Genomic DNA, 26,227 nt, shown 5'->3' with positions numbered 1-26,227 from the left:
TGAGGGTTAAATGGCAGAGCAAACAGCAGCTCCTCCTTGCCGTGAGAAAGATAGCAAACAGCCATTTTGTGAGCTCTGCTGGAAAGGAGAGCCTCTAAAAGCTCAGGGCATCAGTACTACAGGGACAAACAGCTCAAATCTCAGTAACTGTCATGAGCTTTGATGGGGACCTCAAGCTTCCCAAAATCCCAGTTCCCACTAAACCTGGGTTTTACAGTGTGAGATCCTGAGTCGAGACTCTTGTGATGTTATGCATAGAACTGCAACCCACCCAATACACACTGATAAACCACAGATAATTTGCTAATTATCAACTGAAAATGAATACAGAGCTCTGGGGAAATTTTAAAAAGTATCAAAATAAAGGTGAGGCTGAAGAGGTGGCACAGTGGTTAAGAGAACTCACTGGCTGCTCTTCCAAGGAACTCAGGTTCAATTCCCAGCAACAACATAGAGGCTCATAACTGTCTGCAACTCCAGTCCCTGGGGGGAATCTGATGCCCTCTTCTGGTCTCTATTGGTACTACACACATGTGGTATACAAACATGCAGGCAAAACACCCTATACACATAAAAATAATACTTTAAAAAAAACTTTTAAAAAGGGAATAATTTTTTTAAAAAGAGAAAGGTGATGAAATATCTTATTAAAAAATAAAATCTGACATTCAATCTGTAGACTCAAAAGAACAAAGAAAATGGTTAGAAACAGTAAAAGAAGTAAGAAATTCTCAGGTTAAAAGACTTTATTGTGGTTACTGGGGAAGGATGGCACTAAGGCCCTTCCTTGTGAATTCTTAGAACACCAAAGACAAAGACTCTTAATGAGAAAAAGGCAGATCACAAACAAGGCTGGAAACTGCCAGGGCTAGACGTGGTGGGAGTTTGTCTCCTAAGGCTCATGTTTTGGGAATTAGCAGAAGGGTTCTGGCTGTAGTTTGGATTTTAAGTGTCCCCAGGGTTCCCTGGCCTGCTGCTATCCAGAGGGAGTTAATGGAACCTTGGGATGACAGACAAGTGGGAAGGCCCTGGGGTATATGCTCAAAGGAGGTGGTGAGACTCTGCTCACTGAGACAGATACAGTGAGCTGACCAGCACCACCATGTGCTCACTCACCTTGGTACCAGCCCAAGAGTCATGAGGCCACTTGATCATAGAACAGCAACTCCCAAATTGGGACTGAAGTATAGCTTTTCTCTTTATAAGCTGACTAGCTCTACCATGTGTACTTGAACAGCATGTGTGAGGACTTGGCTTTAAACCCCAGTACCACAGTAACAACAACAGTAACAACAACAAAACTCCATATGCTTGTAGCATCTGAATTAAAATATTGTATAGGCACACAAGCTGTAGTGTGTGAGCAAGAAAGAGGTGGGTATGTTAATGTGCCCCCCACCCCCAAGCCGCCTCACCTGCTGGTTCAGCTCCACATTCGGCTGAGTAAACAGAACCTCCACAATGTCTGCAATTCAAACAGAAAATGGTATTTCTTAAGAAACAGTGAACGTTGTAAAAAAAAAAAAAATAGCCATCATAATGCAAAAGGCAAAGTTTGTCAGGAGAATTTCTAGAAAATTCTTATAAATTTCTCAAATTTTATCTTCTGAAAAAAAAAAAAAAAACTAAAAGGTAGCTTACAAAACAAAAATTTCAGACCCAAAGATTTATCTCAGTTAGTGGGAAAAAGTGAACAGTAGGATTTGGACTAGAATAAAATAATTGGAAAAATCCAACCTGTTATTACTGACTGCAACAGAATTGCAGGCTTCAATCAGTGTGGTATTTCAGAATTTTGCATTAAACTTAATGTGGGTCCAGAAGCATAGCTAGGGAAAGCTACAGGTACCAACTCTGGTTTCCCTCTGTGGCTTGCTACCCTGTTACTGGTGTGTTCTGTTACCTTCTGAAGCCAGAGAAAGAAAGGGAAGTCCCCAGCCTTTCAGGTCTGCACAGTGGGGCTCACCACAGTGGGGCTCACCAGTCACACCCCATGGGCACTGCTCTGCAGTTTCCAGGAACACAGCCTTTGCTGCACTGCCTTTATCATCAAAGAAGGCAGGCTCCCATAGGTGAAGGAGATTTTGAGCAGCACAGAATCATATAAGCAGTGAGATTTGGTACCTTTGTGGCCGCCATGGCAGGCCCAGTACAGAGCTGTGCTTCCAGCTTTGTCCAGGCCATTGACGCCTACTCGGTTATCCAAGCACTCCCTCAGCCAGCTCAAGTTGCCTGCAAGAATTTTACATTATAAAACAACACAAGGAAAAGGCTTTTTTTTTCCCCTCTGTTCTGCTTTTAAATCAATTTCATCCTTTGTAAGCTCCCATTTGTGATGGATTAATCAGCAAATCTTAAAACAAGTCCTGCCCACTAATGCACTTAGTATGGTGCATCTGCACCCTGGGTCATTGAGAAGCAGCAGTAACATCCATTTTTAATAGGAGTTGCCAAAGATAGATTTAAAGGTATTTCTGCTTTGGAGGGGAAAAAAAAAAAAAGATGTATTAGTCCTTTCTCTCTTTAATCCTGAAAGGCAGGGTTTAGCACAAAAACCTAACTACAAACAGAAACTTTCCCTACTCATATTTAAAGACATTTTCAGGTCTTGGAAATAAAGATATACTATCTTATACTAACTAAGCTGCTCAGAGCTACTGCTCTATTCTAAAGTATGCCCACTTATTTAAAAAATTCAGGCTAATCTCTTAAGTAGCTCCTTGACAAAGAAGAGTCTTAAATGTCAGTGTCTAAGCCCTTCCTTTCCCCTTGCACATGCAGCCATGGAACAGCTTGCTAAGGCTGCACCGGCACTTCCCACTATTCAAGGGAGGGTTTCCTAATAGAGTCACCATGGGTATTTGGGGTTAAGAGAAATTTTATGTAGTGGGGCTTACCTTGGACACTGTAGGTTGTTTAGCAACAGACTGGGTCTCTACCGGAAGAATGCCAGTACCATCCCTCCACTTGAGATAGTCAAAATGTACCCACACATTGCCACATGCTCCAGGCTTGTGGGAAGTAAGTGTTACCCACAGGAAGAAAGTCAAGACAACTCCCATCCTTGTTGGGTCAGAGCTTCCCCCAACATCAACACTCTCCTAAGTGCTATGTCCCAGGACATCGCTGCCCTCCTGCCCTCCAGGACTCAGAACATTGTATTTTAATGATCTGTTACATCTAACTGCCCTACATGACTCTGGGCTTTGAGAGTCAGATCATGACCTTCCATAAGTGCTAAAATTATAAAATTAAAAATCACTCTTTGCCTTCTAGGGTGAGGGAAGTCAGCACAGAGATTGCTTCTAGAGAAGGCAGGGACTTAGAGTGGGAAGACATATTAAGAGAACACTCTAAGAAAAAAGAAATGCTCTGGATCTTAATCCGGATGTTGGAGCTCTGGTTATCTATGTACCTATCAAAATTTATCACACCATATAATTAAAACCCAAGCATTTTGCTATAATACCAACCTGTCAGGCAAGATGTACCTAGTTGGCATGACTGTTATAGGGACAATCAATTTCTTTGATTGTATTTGAGGCCTGATAAAAAGGAGGGAACTCATGCATGGGAAATCACACTATAAACCTTGTCAACCTTGTCACAGGCCATAGGGGGTAGCTTACAACTATTGTTTTGTTTAAATGGTCATGTTCAACTGCCTTCTAAATATGTACGTTTACCCTTGTAGATTAGTGCCGCTCTGAGCCTTGGTTGGAGAAGCTTCTTTTTTGCAATGGGCAGCAGTTAACACAGAGACTCAACCAGACAATGTGTTGAGAGAAAGTGAATGTTGAGCACTCAGCACCAAGCAGGCTATCCAGATCACCCTCTCCATCCTCGGCACAGGAAACATTGCACAGTAAAGAGACAGAATGTTACGAGCCAGAAAACAGAGAGAGTGCTGCAAATCCTGTCTTCTGGACATGATATGGCTACTGTTGCTGTAGACTCCCTGCAGCTCTGGTTAAATGCACATGAGATCAAATCAGTCAGAATTCCTACTTGGATGGGAAGAGGTTCCTAAGCACCGCTCCTGGTTGAGGAGCCACTGAAGTTGACAGCTGAAGAAGAAAGTAGTCATTTCTCTTGAAGGTGTGACCACTGGTAGGTCTCTTGGCCATGTATACAAGGACAATAACTGGATTTAGGGGTTGCTAATTTTAAAAAGAGAGCATGCAGTTGGGAGAGGAGCACGTTATGGGGAAGGGAGAGATGGAGCTGGAGGAGTGATCAAAAATACTTGTTTAATGTATGCGACTTTCAAAGAATAAGAAAGAAACATTTTAATATATTATATCCTCTATCAAAAAAGAAAAAGAGAATCAGACCTACCTCGTTTTGCAGCCTCATGCAATGGATTGTCAATGGATTCTGCCTGCTCAGCCACTAGATTGAAAACAAAGATATAAGCCCACCATTGGTGTTGCTCAGTGATTCACAGGAGTTGGCTATGCCCACGGGCACCCAGCTTCATGGCCAGGGCCTCAGATACAACAGCTTAATTATTTACGTAATGTGGATTAAAAGTAACAGAAAGAACTGATAGTACTTCCTTTAAGAGAGGCTGGATTCTGTGTTAAATGAAACCAAGCCAAACAATAAGGCAGTAACACAGCAATTAACTGCAAGCATAAACAACAGCAAGCATAGCAGGTAACGGAAACAAAACTCAAACAGATCCCTTGAACCAAACACCAAGCTTACTCAGGTGTTTTACACAAACAGTCATAAAAGGTATAAACATCTGATACTCAGTTTCACATTCTGGGAAACACCAGATTCCCTTCTGTTGGGGCAAGCAGCAAGGGCCGACAGCAACTCAGCACTGCTTGTATTCACAAGGGACAGCTACTGTCTATCTGCTTTCAGAAGGTTCCACTGTTGCCTTAGAATGAGTAGGAGCACCCAGAGGAAGCCTGCTGCTCCAGGCCCAAGCCTGTTGATCTAAGAGGGCTGGGATCAGACATTCTTTATAACTATTCTCTACCCTCAGTATCTACAGCCAAGGCTGGAAGTATAGTTCAGTGGAAAGATATGTGTAGATTTCAGAGAAACAGAACCACATGAAGCCCAGAGTGCACAGGGCTCCTGAGCTAGGACCTTGCCATAGCCTCCGTGTCTCTGAAGGACATTCTCTAACATCTGTCAAGTCATTTGTCAGTCTAAGGAGTAAGCCTAAGAGGTTCTGACAGTGATCTAAATTCAGCACTCCCACTATTACAGATGGAGAATCAAATCCCACAGGCATCATTCAGGTGTGTCTATACCCTAACCTGTTATTAATCGGAAAAAAAAGACTAACATCTGGGATTCTTGTTTACCAACCCTGTGCCATCTTTCAACCAGAAATATTAACAATTTTTAAAAAGAGGCCACATCTTAATAAGGACAAAGGGCTGTAATAACTGTAATAAGCATTCCTTGAGTATACAGGCCACATGTGAGTTTCCAAAGTAGGACTTCTTCAGTACAAACTAGAAGATCTGGAATTTAAGAACATTACAAAAAAAAAAAAAAAGTATTAGCAGAATAAGTCTATCCATAGTGTTTCTCTGGAAACTGTAGGTTTGTCACGTTGCAATGAATTGTCATAAGCAGTGAGTTAGGCCTGTGCACACAGGTGTGCATGGCCATCCTATGAACAGGAAGTTCACAGTGCAGCTGGCCACTTACCATAGTTGCTTGGGATCAGTCCTGTTCTGCCTTTGCATGTCCCTTTCCACCAGCTGGTATCACTCTGCCAAGAGAACAAGGGAGTCAGCAGGTAATGTCCTGCTTCTCCTCACTGATCAGCATCCTGAAATCCTCGCCATCTGCACCCATTCCCCTTATCATGAATATAAGCACACAAGCATCCCCAATTCACACAGATACACATCACAGAGTTTCAGTGAGGCAAACCAGAGCATGTGGGACAAGGAGGGAACGCATTAGTGTAGATTATAACTATAGAAATTAAATGCCTAGATATTCATTCAAATACTCTGATATATTTTTATGTTTTGCCACATCTTCTGAAGTTTTTTCTTGTCTTATTTTCACTTTTGGATAACTTTTTGTTATAGAAAAGTTCACACCTATGCAGAAGCAGAAAAAACAATGTGATGAGCCATTTGCTAAGTGTGTGACTTGTTCCTTGTGACCAATACCATCCATCATTCATCTGCCTTCCCTTCTGGGTTACTGGGATTAGTGTTAGGTAGTATAATCTTTACTCTGAAAAATCAGAATATGCATCTGAAAAATAAATTATTTCTCAGTCAACTGTGATACCATTATCACGGTTTCAAACTTTTCCCAAATAATTCCTTAATATCATCAAATATCTAAGTTAAAACTCAGAATTCCTTATGGTCCAAGTTTGAGATTTCTATTAAGTACCATATAGTTACCATATAGTACAACTAGTTCCCTCTTACACAGCCTTTAACACAGGTTCCTCCTCCATTCTTTTCTTCATTGGTGTGTGTGTGTGTGTGTGTGTGTGTGTGTATGTCTAGAAACAGTCTGGATCCTGCCTGCCACATACCTATGCTAGCATTAAACATGCCCCTTTGTTCCATGCATTGCCCATGAGTTGCTACTGAGTTCTAAAAGCAAAGGCAGACTGAGCCTCACTTTTAGAGGAAGGCTGCCACATGAGCCTCGTTGATGTCCTTCATAAGGAAACGCATAAGGAAAGGGTTCCTCTGTAGCGTCAGTCAATAATATGGGATGCAAAATGGGGACATTTCCCATTAAATAAATAGCATATCTCTTTAAAGAGTAATTTTTCTTACAAACTCTCAGGTCATTCAAGGTAAAGTTCAGGAAAAAGGACAGAGGAAGTACTGACTCCTTTCCTTACCCGTTGTCAGAATAAATACCCTAACTCCGTAATGGTCTCTCACAGTATCAGAGATCTGTTTCGAGGTAACATTAGGAAACCATAAATTTAAAACAGAGTTTCAATCCTTGAGAGATGCTGCCCTTAACTGATGCTCAAATTGCCCCATCTCTGGGCAGTGTATATTGGTTTCCTCATCATGCCAGCATGGCGGCCCTTGCAGGCTTTTGAAGCCGCCTTCTATCGTAGTCACAAGATGTTCAGTTCATTTAATGCCCTATGGCTGGTATCCATTTCTCAAAGAGGTCTTGTTCCTTTCAGTGAGAGTAACATATTATTACTGGATTATCCCTTTTCTAAGGTCCCCTTCAAAGATAAAATGTGATGTTCTCCCAATTCAAATGAAGGACTCCCATGTTTCTCCTTCATGTTACTGACTGACATCTGCAAACCCTCCTCCTCCCATGCTGAGAGCCCACAATGGACATCAGGGACCTAGAGACTCAGTTGTCCTCAACTGCCAGACTCAGTAGCCTGAGAGCAGATGTCTGTCAAGATGGGTCATCCATCCATCCATCCATCCATCCATCCGTCTGTCCGTCCGTCCATCCATCCATCCATCCATCCATACGTCTGTTTTATTTGATATAGTCACTAGGGATGTTTAGTCAAACTGCCAAGTCTTACTGAGAATACTTCCTTTCTGTCTGCCTAGGCTAGTAAAGTCATCTGATTCATTCTGTTCTTAATTTCTAGGGGCTGCTTTTTATTAATTTTATAGCCTCATAAAAATTTCTATGATTCCAAAGTCAAATCTTCAAAACAAATTATAATTTTAGAAATCTATTTTCCCTTCCTTCATATAAATAAAACTGATGTTTAAGTATATTTTAGTGTTATCATTATTTTCAAAGTAAGAAAATAGAGGCATATTTACAGTCTCTAACCCTTCCTTACGTAGCTAAGACATAATATATGCATTTTATCTTGCTTTATTCCATTTGAATTACATTAGAAGATAATTTGAAAGATATCCTTATTCCTTTGTATGGCTGTAGAGTTCCATCTGTGGCCATAACAAAACTTATTCAACTATTTCCTATTGGTGAATAAGACGACAATTTTCAATGACATGTTACCGTAAATGTGTCAAAAAGCAAGACTTTACATATATATTTCTATGTAAGTATATCCCTAAAATAATCCACAATATTATGGCTACATAAAACAGTCTAGCACTATGCTAATATATCTACAGAATGCAGTCGTAGTACAGAATATCAGCTAGCCTTACCATGTCAGTGATGTAGATAATATCTCCTTCTTCGAAATATAATTCATCTGGCTAGAAGAAAAAAAATTGACTTCATGAGATTTTTCCTATCTTAGAATATAGTTATTTCTTTCATTTTGTAATTTTAAATCCTAAAATATTCTTATACACAATATTACTTATATATTAACATTAGTAAATAAAGCATATAATAAAATATTATAATAAATTAATATTTGAATTCTAAAGTAGGATTTGTCCTGTGCTGAATGCTATCAAAGAATTATGTGTGTGTGTCACAAATATGCGATTCTAATACCTTTTATAGTCCCATATTACAAAGGATCTTCACATCATAGAATACAGGTAAAACTTTCCCTCTTAATTATGGTAGATGATATATATTTTTGTATGTATATAAATAAATGTCTAAAATTAAAACCATGAAAACTATTAAGACTTTTATTTGCTGATTTTCAGAAACCTATTCCATGGTCTTCACGCTCCAGAGAATGAGTACTCCTTATATATGAGTACTTACATGTAACTCAGCCTTGACAGTCTCAAGAGCTAGAGTACAAGAAGAGTAACTGCCCATCCAGAAAGGCTAGCAACGCCAGGGCCTAGTCTCACATCCAGTGCCTCACCCTGGCCTGACCCAGCAAGTGTCCTGCAGACTCTCTTAAGACAGCCAATAGTTTACACATCTTGTTAACTGCCAGTACATAACACCATGAGTTTTTGAGTAAATAGGAAGTATAATGCCCAGTGAAAGAAAATCTCAGCTATGGTCACAGGTACTTACAAAATAGGTAGGCTAAAACCTACCAAGCACAGACACAGGATGAGATAATGATTGCACATAAATTGTGCAGAAAAAAATTCCAAATGTGCTGTCATTACCCAGTACATTTTTACAATACTAATAGAAAAAATATCTAGAAAAAAAGACGTGTTACATCTGTCTATTCTACACATGTAATTAAAAATGATACTGGAAAAGCAAATTATTTCATCAATTCATTTCCCCAAGTGTTTGCCTCCTCTCCGGAGCAGACTGGGATGAGTATATATGATTCTGTCCTAGTGCTGAATTTCATTTCAAAATTATTTATATTATAGCTGCTGTTTTCCCCTGAATACAAACAAAGACTGTTATCAACTGCACCATGCTTAAAGCAACCACAATATGAAGTCAGATGAGCGATGCACTTGGGCATAAGAACTAGTGAACGGTGACTTATGATCCCCCAAAACGGATGACTTCCTTTAACGGCAACTTCCTAAAGCATTTATAACCTTTACTCTTCGATTTACAGTCTGGATTCACAGCAGAAGCTATACAAAAACTAGTTAAGCCCACTGGACCCGAGGAAGTGCACTGTAACTTCATTTCAAATAATATTCCGGGGGGAGAGAAATAAAAGACCTCTGAGATCTTTCTCTAACCATTGTTTTGAAGATGGATGGCCAATATTACTTTCAATATACTGCAGTCATAGAAAGTGATTAGAGAAACAATTTCCGTTAAGACTAGCTGCAAACAGGAGCCTCTTGGAGACACTTAAGAGAGTCCTACATTCATCACCATAGCCTGGCAGCTGAACACAGTGACCATCTCAGAGCATTAAGCTGACATTTTATCACTACTTGACTGTATCTCCTTAGAAAGTGCCAAGGCATGGGAAGGAAGAAGAAACTTAGAAGGGGTATGGGGGCAGCCACAGAAGTGACTGTACTTCCTGCAGTTCTACAGGGGTCGGATGTGCCCTTTTCACATTAGAGATGTCCCGAAACCATTCCTATTCTGTACCTGTGCACTTACAGCTCACAATGAGCCCTCTACAGTCAGTGCTTTCAGAGAAGCCAAGGAGTTAACCTCTTCCTGTCCCTTTAGTTTCCTTCAAAAGTCAGGTCTCCCTAACTTTCCATCACGATCACTCACTCATGACCCAAACAAAAATACATGAAACAAATCCCTGCCACATAAACAGCCTAAAACACACACCAAGTATACATGTATATATATATGCACACATATCAAAATTCTGATCACTCCTCTGTATGAACTGAGTAATGAGTGAGGAATGAGACCCGGCCACTCTTTGGGCACAGTGTTTTACTCTGGGGTGAGGAAATGCTTTGGAATCTGGAAAAAAAAAAAAAGTAGTTGTTCACCATGGCAACTGTAAAAATCCCACTCAATTGCTTACTTTAAAATGGTTAATTCTATATGGTTTGAGTTTTACTCCAATTTTTAGAACAATTATAGTCAAAACTCTCAGCATCTTTTAGGTAATTCTTGTATTTTGTGGCTTGGTAAAGGGTACCCTGTGGAAAAAGCTGAGTCATCTGAAGACTTCACAGTGCTGACTCGGCTCTAAATGAACAGCAGCTATTCTACAGGGATGACTGCACCCCCCACCACTTCAACACCAGCAGCCCCCCTCCCATACCCCTCCGGCCTCCATCAGATATGTTGTTCAAATAAGGCAAGCAACCAGCAGCCAATCAGAGAAAGTGTCTGGCCATTTTATTAGATTTTATAGTATATTCTCCTTTAATAGCTCTCAAGTGCAAAGCTACCTACCTACACAGTTTCTTCCAAAAGGACAAGATAAAGGCATGAGCTTTCCTAATATGGCTCAGGAGTGGTTTATGAAATTCTTGACCCTGCTGAGGTCAGTATAGTCAATAAAGTCTGGCTTGAAATTCAGACTTTACCTAAAAGAATCACATTTTCCATTAAGAACCCACAAATGAATGATGAAAACTGTTCAGTAAGGATCTACTTTCACATTCCTGGCATTGTATTCACGGAACAGGAGTGGGAAAGCAGTGACCCAAAGCTGCCCGGAGCATGTCATTCCATCAGCTTGTTCTCTAGTGTTTAACCACAAGCCCTCATCTCTCCTTGAAGAACCATAAGGTATTAGAACAGCGTGAGCTGGGCTCGGTGACTCAGGACTCAGTAAGCTAAGCCACAAGGACTGCTCTGAGCTGAGGGTCAGGCTGGGCTGCAAAGAAAGACGCTGTCTTTAGTAATGCAAAAGCCAAAAGAAACTAGGAAGGACTGCTGCTACATACTGAGGGCAAATGCACATTAGTACCAAGGGCAAATGCACATCAGCCCCAAGGGCTAATGTACATCAGCACCAAGGGCAAATGCACATCAGCTCCAAGGGCAAATGCACATCAGTACCAAGGGCAAATGCACATCAGTATCAAGGGCAAATGCACATCAGTATCAAGGGCAAATGCACATCAGCTCCAAGGGCAAATGCACATCAGTACCAAGGGCAAATGCACATCAGTATCAAGGGCAAATGCACATCAGTACCAAGGGCAAATGTAGGGCAAATGTACATTAGTACCGAGGGCAAATGCATATAAAACTTTTTAGATTTAGTAACCTAAAGATACAAAAATTAATCAAAAAAATAAACATCCCGTGAAATGTCTTCATTTAATAATTTATAATATTTATTCATATGCCAGGCACTGGTCTGTGCCTTTGCAAATACTAGTTTAATCTTCTCTAACAATAAATACTAAGGAGTGAGGCCATTTCTTATTGCTCTGCTAAAGATGAGATTGTCACGTGGCATGTGACATTCAGACGATGGAGCCACATTTCCTAACGACAGCTTGTGTTTTCTCTCACAGAAACATCACACCTTGCCATTACTGGTCATCACAATATCATGATCTAGTTCAATGATAGAGGCTTTAGAAAATATCCCTCATCCTGCCTTCTCAATAATACACGACAGCAATACAGAAAACAGTCCCTTTCCCATGCAAAGTATGCTTGGCTTCTCACTTGGCAGCACTGGGTCATGAGTACCTGTTTAGCAAACAGGCACAGACAGGCTAGAGATAACAGTGAGGAGCACGGCCGGGCTCCTGCCTCAGCTTCTGGATCCCCACTCTACACCACACTCCCACATCATCACCTGGAGCAGCCCAGGGAGCCTTGTAGGCCCCAAGCAGGTTCATCTGGTTTTCCTTCAGAAAGCAGCACCCCTCATGCACATTGTTCCTCCCTGTCAACATGCTTTCACACTGGTCCACCAAGTCCAGGCAGGTCTCTGTGTGACACTTCATCCAAATGGGGGTTGGGGGAGTTAGAATGAAGGAGGGCTGGTAATGACAGAAATGCCTTTCCTTGAAGCAAGATAAGCAGGAGCCACAACTGCCTTGCTCTGTCTAGCCAATGCGTTATCAAACCTAGGGCTGGACATCACTCTCACTGTCTCCTGAGGTAGTAACAGTTGAGCAGGACCATAGCTTTCTAGGATGCTGTATATACAAGTAAAAGGCTCGCAGCTTCCAGCTCAGCCTTTAATATTTCCAGGCTACAATACTTTGAGGTATAACCACAATGTGCTATACACTCGGCATACTATGCATGTGATGAGCGCCACACTTGGTGTGTGAGCATACAGTGTAGGACTGTGACCCCAGTGTACTGAGCAATGTGCTCAGAATGCTGAGCTTGTGGTGCCCTGTGTACTTGGTGTGCTATGCACTCAGCTGTATACTCAGTGTACTCTGTAGTGTAGCTACGCCCATGGTATGCTAAGTAGGCAGTGTGCTGTGCATGCAGTATACACAATGTGTGGTGTGCTGTGCATGCAGTATACACAATGTGTGGTGTGCTGTGCATGCAGTAAATACAATGTGTGGTGTGCTGACCATGCATTGTGTCGTGTGCCACACGGTGTGCTATGTGCCATGCTGTGGTGTCCCTATGTCATGGGGTGTGTGCCTTGTGCATGACTTGCTGAGTGCTCAGTATGTTATGTGCCCCTACAAAGATGAGCAATGCCTGTCACAGGGAACAAACTATTCTCCAGCATTGTCCAAGAGACCGGTACATGTACTCACAAAATTAAATGGATATCTAGGAAACTGTTCAATATTTATCAAAAGGTAAAGGACGGTCCCTGTGAGTTGGTAACCCCCTGCTCACTAAACAAGATACTTCAGCATCTAGACTGACTGAAGGGAGAGCATGGGGAGGGGGGCTTACAGGATTGAGAATGGCCATTATTGATCCTCAGGACCAGCATATCAAAAACTACACTCACAGTTTAAAAATGGGATATTTTTAAGTTACTGAATGAATTAAACATGTGTTTTCTCCTGTATATTCAATAATGACTAAGGCTTTAAAAAATAGCATGGAGAAACTCTCTCCGTATGTCAACCAAGGAAAAATAATTGTTAAATGTCTATCAGTACAGCAACCAGCACTCCTCATCCACAGTGACTACTCCAGCTGCTGGTGCCTTTACATTATCATAGGTCTCACCAAATCCAATAGAAACAACAGAGACAAGGAAGAGTCACGAGTCACTTCAGTCCCTCCCCTGGGGACCTTAGGTCTCATTCTAGAGTAGAAGTGTGGCCTCAAGCTTGTAAGGTCTAGCAGGGACAGATGATGCTGTGGCTCTTCTCCATAATTATCCTCCTTGAGTGGTTGTCATGGTTTGTATATGCTCGGCCCAGGGAGTGGCACTATTAGGAGGTGTGGACTTGGAGTAGGTGTGTCACTGTGAGTGTGGGCTTTAAGACCCTCATTCTAGCTGCCTGGAAGTCAGTCTTCTAGCAGCCTTCAGATGAAGATGTAGAGCTCTCAGCCCCTCCTGTACCATTTCTGCCTGGATGCTGCCATGTTCCCACCTTGATGACAATGAACTGGACCTCTGAACCTGTAAGCCAACCCCAATTAAATGTTGTCCTTTATAAGACTTGTATTGGTCATAGTGTCTGTTCACAGCAGCAAAACCCTAACTAAGACAGTGGTCCTGATCCCATCAGAGACTGGCCCTGTAAGCAAAGTTAAGGATGACTCTGTGCTCAGGCTACTCTACCTGCCTTAGCTCTTTGTGGAATCTGGGGCCCTGGCTTCCAGGATTATGAGGAATTATATGTCTGTGACTAAGGTTTCAGGTTGGTGATGCTGCAGCAGCATGCCCCTCCATAAACACTCTATCCATGGCCCACCCTCAACCACACCTCCTGTAGTGAGAGCAACAGCCCCCTGTGCCCCAGAAGCCTGCTCACTCTGAAGTCTCTGGAGAGCTCATCTGGAGATTATGCAAGACTTGGACTGGCTACTAACATCTCTGCCACTGGCTAATGATCACCAGGTGATGAACCTCAAGTAGGAATCGTCTGCCAGGATTGTAAGGAGGGCTGCAGTGTGGAGCAGTGAGCAGTATTCCCATTTCTAGTGAGGAACCGGGTATCCAGGTTTAGGAGACGGCAGAATGTGAACTCCTGGCAGGCTCCGACCTGGTGGCAGTGAATCAGTACTCAGAGTGGGCGGAGACACACACAAAAATGTGACCACAGGGATGGGTGTTATAGGGAAACAAAGAGTGTGCTATGGTTTCCTTCTTGTGCCTGTGACTAAAACAATATGCAGCTTAGGGAGGAAAGGGCCAATGTGGCTTATGTTTCCATCACTGAGGGACATCAGGACATGAGCCCAAGCAGGAACCCTGAGAAATGAGGGAGGAATGGTGCTTGCTGACTCACTCACGCTTAGCTAGCTTTCCTGCATGTCCTGTAGCTGCACTGTCCTCAAGGCCTCATCCAGTGTGAGGAGCTCACTGAACCATGGGGGATGGGTGGACACCAGGACCACAGCAATGGAAAATGCCGACAGAAGAGATATGAAAGAACTACTCTAGGAGGTTGGCAGAAGGTGTGAGGTAGAGGGTGTCAGCATTCCTTCTAGGCTCAGTCCCACAGTTACCTGGCAACAGTTAGGTATGCCTGACTCACTATAAAAGGAGCTGCTTGCCCCTCCTCACTCTCTTACTCTTACCCTCTTACTCTCTCCCCTCTCTGTTCCTTCTCTCCCCATTCCTCCCCATCCCCCTCTCTTCTCTGCCTTTCTTTGGCTCTACTCCTTCCTCAACTCCCCTCTCCATGCCCTAAATAAACTTTATTCCAAACTATCTTTTGTATCCCTGGTACCTCAGGGGGAAGGGATGTCTCGGCATGGGCCAGCAGAGGCACCCACTTCCACCTCACCATGCCATACCTCTACCAAACATATCCTGGTTCTTTCTTTCCTTTTTATAAAACACAACAGAGGGCCAAAGTTGGTGTGTGACCCACATGAAGGCTAAGACTGGATCTCTAAAGTTTATAGATATTTCTGCATGCAGGCCACTGGGTAACTTGGAAACATGTCTCCATAAAAAAGGAGTGAAGCAACGTGAGGGTGTCTATGACCTTTCAACTTTAGTCCATGCAAATCAACCTACGGTTTAGTTCTGCTCACTGAGGAGAGCAGTGGGAAGGGACTGAACATCCATCCTGAGCGTTACTTACAGCATAGCAGAAAGTGCAGACTACTTGGGCCAAAACAAGTGTCTGACTAAAGTCATTTTACATTGCTGTGTCAACTTTACAGTTTAAATCACAATACTTACAGTTCTGGGTTCAAATGTATATAAAGCTCGGAAGACTTTAACTTGCCCTAAAAGAAGAAAAAAAAAATCTGATAAATTCTTTTGTAGCTTTACTCTAAGTTGTTACTAATTTTTTCCTGCTAGAATTCCCAAATTAAAAGTCTATTTGGGAATGTAACTTTAGAGGAAGTATCTTTCCACCTATTGGATGCATCTTCAAAATTTTTGTTAAATGAATGTTAGCACATGTGTCAGATCGATGGCTTTGTTTGTCAGGAGGTAAGGATTTGTACTGCATTTCTTCCCTGAGTATATACAGTCATTCTAATAGTAACATCAAACTTAAAAATAACGAGTTAGGGGTTGAAGGGCCTAGAGAGACGGCTCACTAGTTAAGACCACTTGAATCTATATCAGAACACCCAATACAGATCCTATTCAGGCAACTCACAACTGCAGTTACAGAGGATCAGACACCCTCTTCTGTTTCAGAAACCTGCATACATGCAGCCTACATAGACACATGAATAATAAAATTAATTATTAAAGGTAATTAGCGAGGCAAAGTATGGTAATATACCACTGTAATCTCAGCACTCAAGAGGCAGAGCCAGACAGATCTCTATAGTTTCAGGTCAGCCTGGTCTACATAGCAAGTTCCAGGTCACCCAGGACTACATAAAAAGACTCTTGCTTAAAAAAATAAAAAAAAATAAAAAATAAAAAAATCAATTAATCAAGTTGGACATCTAGACAAAAATTATAAAGAACAATCTAAATGGTTTAAAATTTTTTAAATCAATATATTAGGACCTTACATTTTCCAAAAGAACAGAAAAAAATGGAGGAAAAGAGAAGAACCCCATAAGGCAGTGTCACCCTCCATCCCACATGCTCCACAGCCTTTCCCTGGCACTCCTCTCATGTGCATTGGCTCAGTACCTCAGAAGGAAAGGGCCTGAACTTTAAATCTCCCAGCAGTTACTCTGTACACAGTATGAACTGAGTTCACAAAATTAATACAAATTAGGCAAGATAATGTCTACAGCAAACAAGGGGTGTGTTTTACAAAATAAATAGATTAAGAGAGAGATCAAAATAGAAGGACTATCTACTTAAAGACTAATAACAGTTTAGTCCATGTTCGGGAAGATCCTTTATAGATGATATTCAAACCAAGTGTCATTCAAATCTGGCCTCCAAGGCAGATAAAGAAGCTTGCTTCAGAATAGATGTTTTCACCTTACACGTTCTCTGTTGCTATTTGAACATATTTTATAATACAACAACATAAAGCAATATATATATATATACAATTTGTAACTACATGCATGCTTACTGGGATTAAAAAACCTTTGTTTGATACAATGTGGCATAATGAGGATATATGTTTCATTAATGGACTTCCAAGTGCACAGCACAGAGATCAGCACATAATAGGCTCTGAGCAAGCCCTGCTGAAGAATGAAGAATGGGTGGGGAAATAAAAACTCAGAAGCCTGTGCTCCAAGCAGCCTACCAATCACTAGTGTAAGAACACCACTATCCAGTGTAACTCCACATAACTACAGAGAAGTTGTTTGTGCTAGTCACATGTAGATACAGTGTGACCATGGGACTGATTATTTAATTATTGATTACTTGAGAGTTTCAAATAACATACCCCATCACACTCTCTTTCCAATCCTCCCACCTTGTGTCTGCCCCCCCAAATTTTTGACCTTCCCCATCCAAAAAAAAAGTCCAACTTGTGCTGTCCATATACTCACTGGGGCATGGTCAAACTCCCCAGTGGCCAGCCCCTTAAAGAAAACTGAGTCCTTTTCCATCCCCACTGCTACCAGAAGCTATCTACTGTGGAGAGCTACACTTCAGCACCCTTAAAACAATTTTCAAGACTTCCCTTCAACAGCTTTCTATACAGGCTATTACTTTTTTCAATGGGTGAGAGGACAGTGGTTGTCACAGAACCCTTCTATGTTTCTCTTTCTCAACTGTGAGACACTAGTCATTGATACAAAAGAAGCAAGAGAAGCTTCCTTGCCCTTTACAGTCAGCAAGAGCACAGATCATGGACTTCTACAGGGTTTCCAGCTATAGCACGGACCAGAACATTCAACTGGTCTCCAATGTCAGCATGTGCCATGGACCTCAGCATGGTCTCTGGTGGCAATACCAACTGCAGACATCAACACCGACTTCAGACACCATCATAACCCCCAAAAGGACCACAGGCAACAGACATCAACATGGCTTCTGGAGCAACACAAGCTAGACACCAGTATGATTCCCAGTGGCAGCTCAGCCCATGGACATCAACATTGCTTCAGGCGGCAGCATAGACCACAGACATCCACATGGCCTTTGGTGGTAACAAGGACCACAGACATCAATATGGCCTCTAGTGGAAGAACAGGTCCAGCCTCCAGCCATAGGCTGGACCATGGACCTCAACAGGGCCTATGGCTGCAGCACCGACAACATACACCATCATAGTCCTCCGTGGCAGAACAGGACATAAACTTCAACATGGCCTCTGACGGTAACATGACCCACAGTAAACCACCGCACATGGCTAGTGACCAGTATATTGAAGAATAAAAGTCTAGAGTAAATGGGAATGAGTGTAACATCTATTAGGAGAGAACTATATTAAGTCAACCCTGATTTGTCAGCATGATAGAATCACTGAAAAGGAATGCTAACAGTTAGGAAATCAGTCTACATGCCCATCAAGTGGCGAAATGATGAAGAAAACATCAGGGCTAGAGACATGGCTCAGTCAGCAGTGTTCCTGCCACACAAACATGAGAATCTAGGTTAATTCCTAGTACTCATGTAAAAGAGCTAGGTGTGGTGGCTTGTTTCTACAACCTCAGTAGAGTACCAGAGAGGAAGAAAAGCAGATTCCTGGAGCTAACTAACCAGCCAGTCTAGCCAAAGCAAGAAGTTCAAAGTTCAGTGAGAGACCCTGTCTCAAAATATTAAGTAGAGAGGAACTGAGGAACACACCCAATGTTGACCCCTGGCCTTCACATACACACATGTGCACACACCTGCATGCACAGGTTCACACCCATACACTGAACAACTGCGCCAGTTATGGGGCCCTTCACATTCTAATCTACATTGTTGTTTACATTCACTGCACTGAATGTATATACCATTTTGTTGTTGTTGTTGTTGTTTCGAGACAAACCACCAATTTGTATAATTCAAGTTCTTTCCATTTAGCACACCCTCACAAAAATGGGAGGAGGGGGTATGGGATAAGGGGTTTTGGGGGAGAATGGGAGAGGAGATAACATTGAAAGGTAAATACGTATAATATCAAATAATAAAAAAAAACACAGGTAAAGGGTCTAAAAAAAAGAGAGAGGCAGAGAGTTTACTTATTTTAAATTATTTTCAAAAAGTTTCTAGGAGTTGCTAATTGGCTAAGATCCTATTTTAAGCTCTCCACAAAAGAATTTAAGTCTCTGTTCAATATTCTCAAAAGAGATGTAAATCCTAATTTTCCTCAACAATTAATTGACAAAAGAGAGGTAATCTCACAAAAAGTAGAAGAAGCTATTACTAATCGATATATTATATAGTCTGATTAGTTGTCGGTGGTGATATAACAGTCCTTTGACAAAAGATTATTAATATAGATTTATATATCCTTAAATAGGGTTTTCATGACTCTCTGAGTGTGGAAGGAGCGACTGTTGGTGCTTCTGCCCTGATTTTACAAGAACTCTGAAAAATTGGCTTTAAAAACAAAAGAGGGGGAACGGTACCCCCCCCAGAAGGAGTCCCCCTGAAATAATCTCCATCATGCCTTGTTTACTTTTATCTCTCTAAAGCTGAAAGCTCATGGCAAATCTGCTGCTGACTGCCTCTGGCAGCACCGAGACCAACAAAACTGCCACAGATATGGGGAAGGACCCTCTTACCCTTAAAGGGAAAGGCCCAGACCCAATTCCTTTATGAGGCCAAGGATTGATATGCCTGTCTGATACCACAGAAGGCACAGCTAACTGGCTACCAAAAAGATTAATGAAATAAATAGATACCCCCACAAAGCCAGGCCCAACCATAAATAAGATGAATAACAATTTACATCCAGGGAAGAGAAATCTCCCTGAGAATTCCCTTCTTTTTCCTTTCCAGGTAAAGATAAATCACCCGTGATGTCTGCTGTTAGAAGTTCTAATCCAGATGCTGGCCTCCGAACTTATACTACTCAGACCTTTGAAGGGCCACTGACAAGAATATCAAACAGCTAGAGATTGACATCACTAATCTGAAGAAATCCCTTGTTTCACTGTCTGAAGAGACCTCCTAAAATTGCAAAGAACCTTAATGGACTTGATTTACTCTATTACAATAGAAAAGGCTGTGTACAGCTCTTGTCTGTGTACAACCCTTAAAGAAGAATGTTGCCTTTACATAGACAAGACAAGGAGGGTTAAAGAGAGCATGAAATAGGTCAGTGAAGGCCCCTAGAAAAATCAGAGAGAGAAAGAGACAGATGAAGGCTGGTGCAAGAATTGGTTTTCAGCCTCTCCAAGGTTGTCAACCCTACTTCCTCCCATCTTGGGACCATTATTTGGGTTCTTTTTGCTTATTTCTGCTGGTCCCTGGCCCTCAAATAGGCAGACTAACTCTGTGATACAACAGATAAATAATTTGGTAGCAAAACCCTCTCAGATACATTATCATAAGTTAGCTATGGAGGACCACGAGACTCAAAATGAGGTTGTTACTTTATACAGGGTGTTTCCAAAGCCCATCTCCACCCAACTTAAAAGGGGGGACTTCTGCCCCTAGACCAAGCAGAGAGGGGCCACCCAGAACCCCCTCTGACAGGCGATCTGAATTCTTGCTTAGGCTGTGAGGCTAAGCACTGCAAGGGAATATAAATAAAAGATAAAAATATCTATCTAGGTTCTCTGAGGGACAAGCCTGACTGCACAGGGGTTGATGTCAAATGTATCCCCTCTCCAGGAAAAAGACATTGGGATGGGTATGGCCCTCATGCCTCACTGGACAACGACAGGGGAACCAGAGCCATTACAAGGTCCCCTTCAATTACTGGAGGTCAGGCCTCTATCCCCGCCTTCGCAAGATTAGAACTGCCACAGCCCTTCTATACTTAGAGAAGGGAGGAGATGTCAGGGGCAGCCCTGCTTACACACTGAAGGCCTAAAATCAGCTATAGGTCTAAAATCAGCAATAGGCCTGTCATACATGTATACTAACACCAAGTCTTGGGTCTCAGTTGAAAAACATTGAAACAGATGGCTATAAGCTAATGTAAACAGGCAGCTTTTGTGGAAATTTACAAGCCTGAGTAGTCATAGACCTTGTAAATAGGTAGCCTTGGCAGACAATACCAACTTAGATAAGGACAATCAAGTCATAGGCAGAGTCATAGTGACTTGTCCCCTGAACCTTCACCCAGCCGATACTCGGTACTGAAAGATATCTGTATTCCTCCTGAACACCCACACTCCAGTGTCATTCCCTTCCCCACATTCTGCCTTTCTGTGTTTATAACCCCTGTGTGAATGAATTACGATTTGAGAAAAAATAAATTATTTAAAAAAAAATCTTTCCATTTTGATGCAAAATACTAAAGGACAACTAGCCAAATACACAAAGCAGCATTCCATCTGTAAACAGAAGACAGTTCGTCACAGGACCCTACTTACTGCTTATCTATCCTTTTCACTCCATGTTCTAAAAGCTCAGGGCTGGAATTCTCAAAATTGAATGAACTAGAAATGAAAGAATTTAACAGAAACATCTAAAGGCTAAGGAATCACAAAACCAGGAGATTTCTATTGCAGGGCAATGGGCCTGAATATTCTGTTAATACATGTTAATACTAACATGCATCCTCTTGACATACTTAGTTCACTTTGGACAGTGTTCTGTAGACTTCAGGCTTACAGCAGTGTCTCAAAGATGAAACCAAAGCTCTGTTTCCTGCTGACGTCCTGACAGACACCTAACAACAGGGATCATAACAACAGATCAAGAACACATGGTGACTAAGAATGCTGAACATTTCTTTAGGTGCTTCTCAGCCATTTGAGTTTCCTCAGTTGAAAATTCTTTGTTAAGCTCTATACCCCATTTTTTAATAGGGTTATTTGGTTGTCTGGAGTCTAATTTCTTGAGTTCTTTGTAAATATTGGATATTAGCCCCCTATCAGATGTAAGATTGGTAAAGATCTTTTCTCAATTTGTTGGTTGCCGTTTTGTCCTATTGACAGTGTCCTTTGCCTTACAGAAACTTTGCAATTTTATTAAGTCCCATTTGTTAATTCTTGATCTTAGAGCATAAGTCATTGATGTTCTGTTCTCACACCAGTCAGAATGGCTAAGATTAAAAACTCAAGTGATAGTAGATGCTGGCGAGGGTGTGGAGAAAGAGGAACACTCCTCCATTGTTGGTGGGACTGCAAGATGATGCAACCACTTTGGAAATCAGTATGGTGGTTCCTCAGAAAATTAGACATAGGATTACCTGAGGACCCAACTAAACCACTCCTGGGCATATACCTAGAAGATGCTCCAACATAAAACAAGGACATATGCTCCACTATGTTCATAGCAGCCTTATTTATAATAGCCAGGAGCTGGAAAGAACCCAGATGTCCTTCAACTGAGGAATGGATACTAAAAATGTGATACATTTACACAATGGAGTATTACTCAGCTATTAAAAACAATGAATTCGAGAAATTCTTAGGTAAATGGATGGAACTAGAGAATATCATCCTGAGTGAGGTAAGCCAATCACAAAAGAACAAACATGGTATTCACTCACTGATTATTGGATATTTGCCCAGAACCTTAAAATACCCAATATTCAACTCACAGACCACACGAAGCTCAAGAAGAAGGAAGACCAAGTGGGGGTGCTTCGGTCCTTCCTAGAAGGAGTAACAAAATACTCAAGGGAGCAAATATGGAGACAAAGTGAGGGACAGAAACTCAAGGAGCGGCCATCTGGAGACCATTCCACCTGGGTATCCATCCCATGTGCAGTCACCAAAGGTAGATGCTGATGTGGAAATCAGGAAGTGCATGCTGACAAGAGCTTGATACAGATGTCTCCTCAGAGGTATGCAAGAGTCAGACATATTCAGAGGCAGATGCTCACAGCTAATCACTGAACTGATCATGGGGTTCCCAATGGAGGAGTTAGAGTGAAGACTGTTGGAGCTGAAAGAGTTTGTGGCCCCATGAGGAGAGCAACAATACCAACCAACCAGAGCTCCCAGGGTCTAAACCACCAGCCTGGGAACACTTAGGGAGGGATCCATGGCTCCACCTGTATATGTGAGGATGGCCTTGTTGGGCATAGGTGGGAGAAGAGATCCTTGGTCTCATGAAGGCTGGACGCCCCAGTGGGTGGGAATGGGGTAAGGGGATAACATATGAAATGTATATAAAACATCCAATAAAAAAAAAAACACACAGTGATCAATTCCAAGTTTACTTAAGGAAGACAGACTCAATATGTCAAAGAGCTGTGCTCTTGAACATGCAACACAGCTTTCTAAGGCTCTCTGTTAATTCTCTCAGCCACGTATGGTTACATACAACAAACACGTATGGTTACATACAACAGAGAGACCCGGACGCTAAGAGACTGGAAATGGTCTGAAATTGTGATCCGTAAAAATGAAGAAAGGCCCCCAGAAAGGTCCAACATAACCTTTGTCTTAAATGTGGGTTGAGTCAGGGATTCGGATGGCTCTGCAGGAAGATCCAGACAGAACTGCTCTCTGAATTCAGCAGTTCTCCTCCTCCTCCTCCTTCTCCTCCTCACCACCACCACCGCTGGCCAGGGCCACTGTTTCTGAGGTCTCATTTTCCAGTCTTGCCCTTCCCTTTTCTCACTAACTCCCTTCTCCCCTAGAAAGGAGGGAACTACCATCAACAGCCAAATGTTTTCTTTTCCTCTGGAGGAAGGCTGGCCCTAGACTTCAAAACATGAAGGTCAAGGTCATAGAAAGGTGAAAGTAGAGGGAGGGGATCTGGTCTTTCTTAGGCAGGGAAAGGAAGTGTAGGCTTTTTCCAATGTTTGTGTTTGCACCTCTGGAACCCTGAAACAACACTTAGATGACTCGGGACCTATAAAAGTGAGCAAAAAAAAAATGTCAAATCTATCTTGTTTATTGTTAATGAAGGGCTGGCAGAGCTTCGCATACCTGTATCTAACTGGCATATACACATACAAAAAAAAAAACAGTGAAAACAGAATCACCCTATAAAATCAATGCCTCAACTAGACACTGGAGGCAAATAAATAAAAAGCCATGTGCCAGGTGTCCATTACTTCTTTTGTAGTTGTTGACTAGTGAGTGTCTTAGTTAGGGTTTCTATTAGTGGGATAAACCATGATGACCATAATAAGCAACTTGGAGGCACTGGTTTCTTTTTGTTATACTTCCACATCGCAGTCCTTCACTAAAGGCAGTCAGGGCTGAACTCAAGCAGGGCAGGAATACGGCAAGGGCTGATACAGAGGTTATAGAAGAATGCTGCTTACTGGCTTCTCTCCACCTCTTGCTCTACCATTCTTATAGCTCCCAGGACCACCAGCCCAGGGGAGGCACCACCTATAGTAAGCTAACTAGACCCTTCCACATCAATCATCACTTAAGAAAATGTACCACAGGCTTGCCCACAGGCCACTCTGGTGGGTGAAATGTTCCCATTGATGGTCCCACTTTCCATATGACTCTGGCTTGTGTCAAGTTGACATAAAATTGGTGAGAATAGCTAGTGAGGCCCCTTAGACTCTCAAATATTGCCATTGCCAGTGCTCTAGGTTATCATCCAGAATTTGGAGGTGAGACCTTATTACTAAACACGCCACATGCTTAAGTTATAGATCATTGCAAAATCAGTCTAGTGTTGACCTGGAAGATCAGTGCTGGAAGGTGCTATCCCAGCTACTAGGCAGGAAAACTAGTCCAAACATGTCCAACTATGAATCCTGCAAGCAACAACAATTGACTGGCCTAGAAAGACATGGTCAGAAAATCCAATACTATTAGCAATAAAAAGAAATCAACAAGTCATGAAAAATGGAGATGACTTTAATGCATATTACTTAGTAAAAGTAATCAATCTGAGAAAGCTACATATTTTAATAGTTCCAACTATGTTTCTGTTTGTGTGTGTGTGTTTGTGTGTGTGTGTGTGTGTGTGTGTATGCGTTCATGCGTGTATGTCTCTCTCTGAAAGGGGAAAACTATAGAGACAGCACAAAGATCAAAGGGAAGAAAAGGGGGAGCAAAAATAACTTTTTAGGGCAGTGAAATAACTGTGCTGTACTGTAATGGTGGATACACTGCACTATAAATTTGTCTGTAGAAGATAACGATGTGTCAGTTTTGGTGGGTGTATTAGTTGGGGTTCTTTAAATTAACAGGACCAAAAGAATGAATACATATATTAAAAGGGGATTTATTAGACTGTCTTATAGGATATGGTCTGGATAGTCCAGCATACCAGAAAAACAAAACCAACCAACCAAACAAACAAACAAACAAAGAAAAAAAACAATGATCCAGTATCACATTCTGGAATAGGTTCCAGAAACTTACATTACCATCAAGGACTTGAAACATACAGCATTAGTCGTTCCCACCAAATCTCTATATTTGGCCTATAGAGAAGATAGACAGATGGATCATGAAATGTGACAGCTGATCAGCAAAAACTTAAGTCAAGTAGTAATTCTTAATTGCAGCTGCTATTCCAGACATAATCTCCTTACTTAAATAGATTAACACATTTCCTGATGCTTGGTATGCAGGTATTTATTGAGCAAATACTTTTTTTTTTTTTTTTAGATATCTGTCTATAAGGACCACAAGAAGTATTTGCTTTTTTATGACAAGGCCAGCAATATGCCTTCACTATTCTACTTCAAGGGTATATCAACTCTCCAGCCCTGTGTTCTAACTTAGTTTAAAGGGATCTTGATCTTTGTCTCTTCCACAAAATATCACACTGGTCCACTATATTGGTAACATTATGCTGATGGAACCACGTGAGCAGGAGGCAACACACCTTGGATTTACTTGTTGGTAACATATATGTGCATCAGAGGATAGGAAATAATACAACCAAAGTTTAATAGTGTTCTACATTAGTAAAATTTCTAGCCAGTGGTATGGGGTACGCAGAGATAGCCTTTCTAAAGTTAAGGATAAGTTGTTGTACCCAACCTTCCCACTACCAAGAAAGAAGCAGAATGCTTAGTGGGCATATTATGATTTTGGAGGCAACACACTCCTCACTTGGGTTTGTATCTCTGGCTCATATACCAAGTCACTCAGAACCTGGAATAGGAGAAAGCTCTTCAATAGGGTCCGGCTGCTGTACCACTTGGACCATATGACTGAGCAGAGCTGATAGTACTTGAGGTGCCAGTGGCAGACAGGGATGATATCTGTAGTCTTAAGCTGGCCTCTATGGATAAATCATAGCAGACACTCAGGGGATTTTGAAGCAAGGATCTGTCTGCTGACTTGTCTCCCTTTGAAAGACAGATCTTAACCTGCTACTGAACAGTTAGGAGAAACGTAATGGGAGGAGGGGATGTAAATCAATCTCAATCTCAATATCTCTCTCTCTCTCTCTCTCTCTCTCTCTCTCTCTCTCTCTCTCTCT

The 26,227-nt window shown here is 41.8% G+C and overlaps 1 protein-coding gene across 1 annotated transcript in view; it reads right to left on the bottom strand.

Moving 5' to 3' along the window:
* Ostf1 (osteoclast stimulating factor 1) overlaps positions 1-26,227 on the bottom strand; it is a 51,069-nt gene that overhangs the window by 5,922 nt on the left and 18,920 nt on the right. Inside the window, exons 2-7 of the mRNA XM_028770165.1 lie at positions 15,560-15,606; positions 8,127-8,177; positions 5,680-5,743; positions 4,339-4,392; positions 2,125-2,232; positions 1,416-1,465 (exon numbers count right to left, since the gene is read on the bottom strand). Of these exons, the coding sequence (XP_028625998.1) occupies positions 1,416-1,465; positions 2,125-2,232; positions 4,339-4,392; positions 5,680-5,743; positions 8,127-8,177; positions 15,560-15,606 (374 nt within the window). The remainder of the gene's footprint in view (positions 1-1,415; positions 1,466-2,124; positions 2,233-4,338; positions 4,393-5,679; positions 5,744-8,126; positions 8,178-15,559; positions 15,607-26,227) is intronic.

Source organism: Grammomys surdaster, unplaced genomic scaffold, assembly GCF_004785775.1.
Source record: "Grammomys surdaster isolate TR1022 unplaced genomic scaffold, NIH_TR_1.0 198, whole genome shotgun sequence".
In the NCBI taxonomy this organism is placed as follows: Eukaryota; Metazoa; Chordata; class Mammalia; order Rodentia; family Muridae; genus Grammomys; species Grammomys surdaster.
Note: the sequence above shows the minus strand (reverse complement) of the source record. Positions and strands in the feature narration are given on the sequence as shown.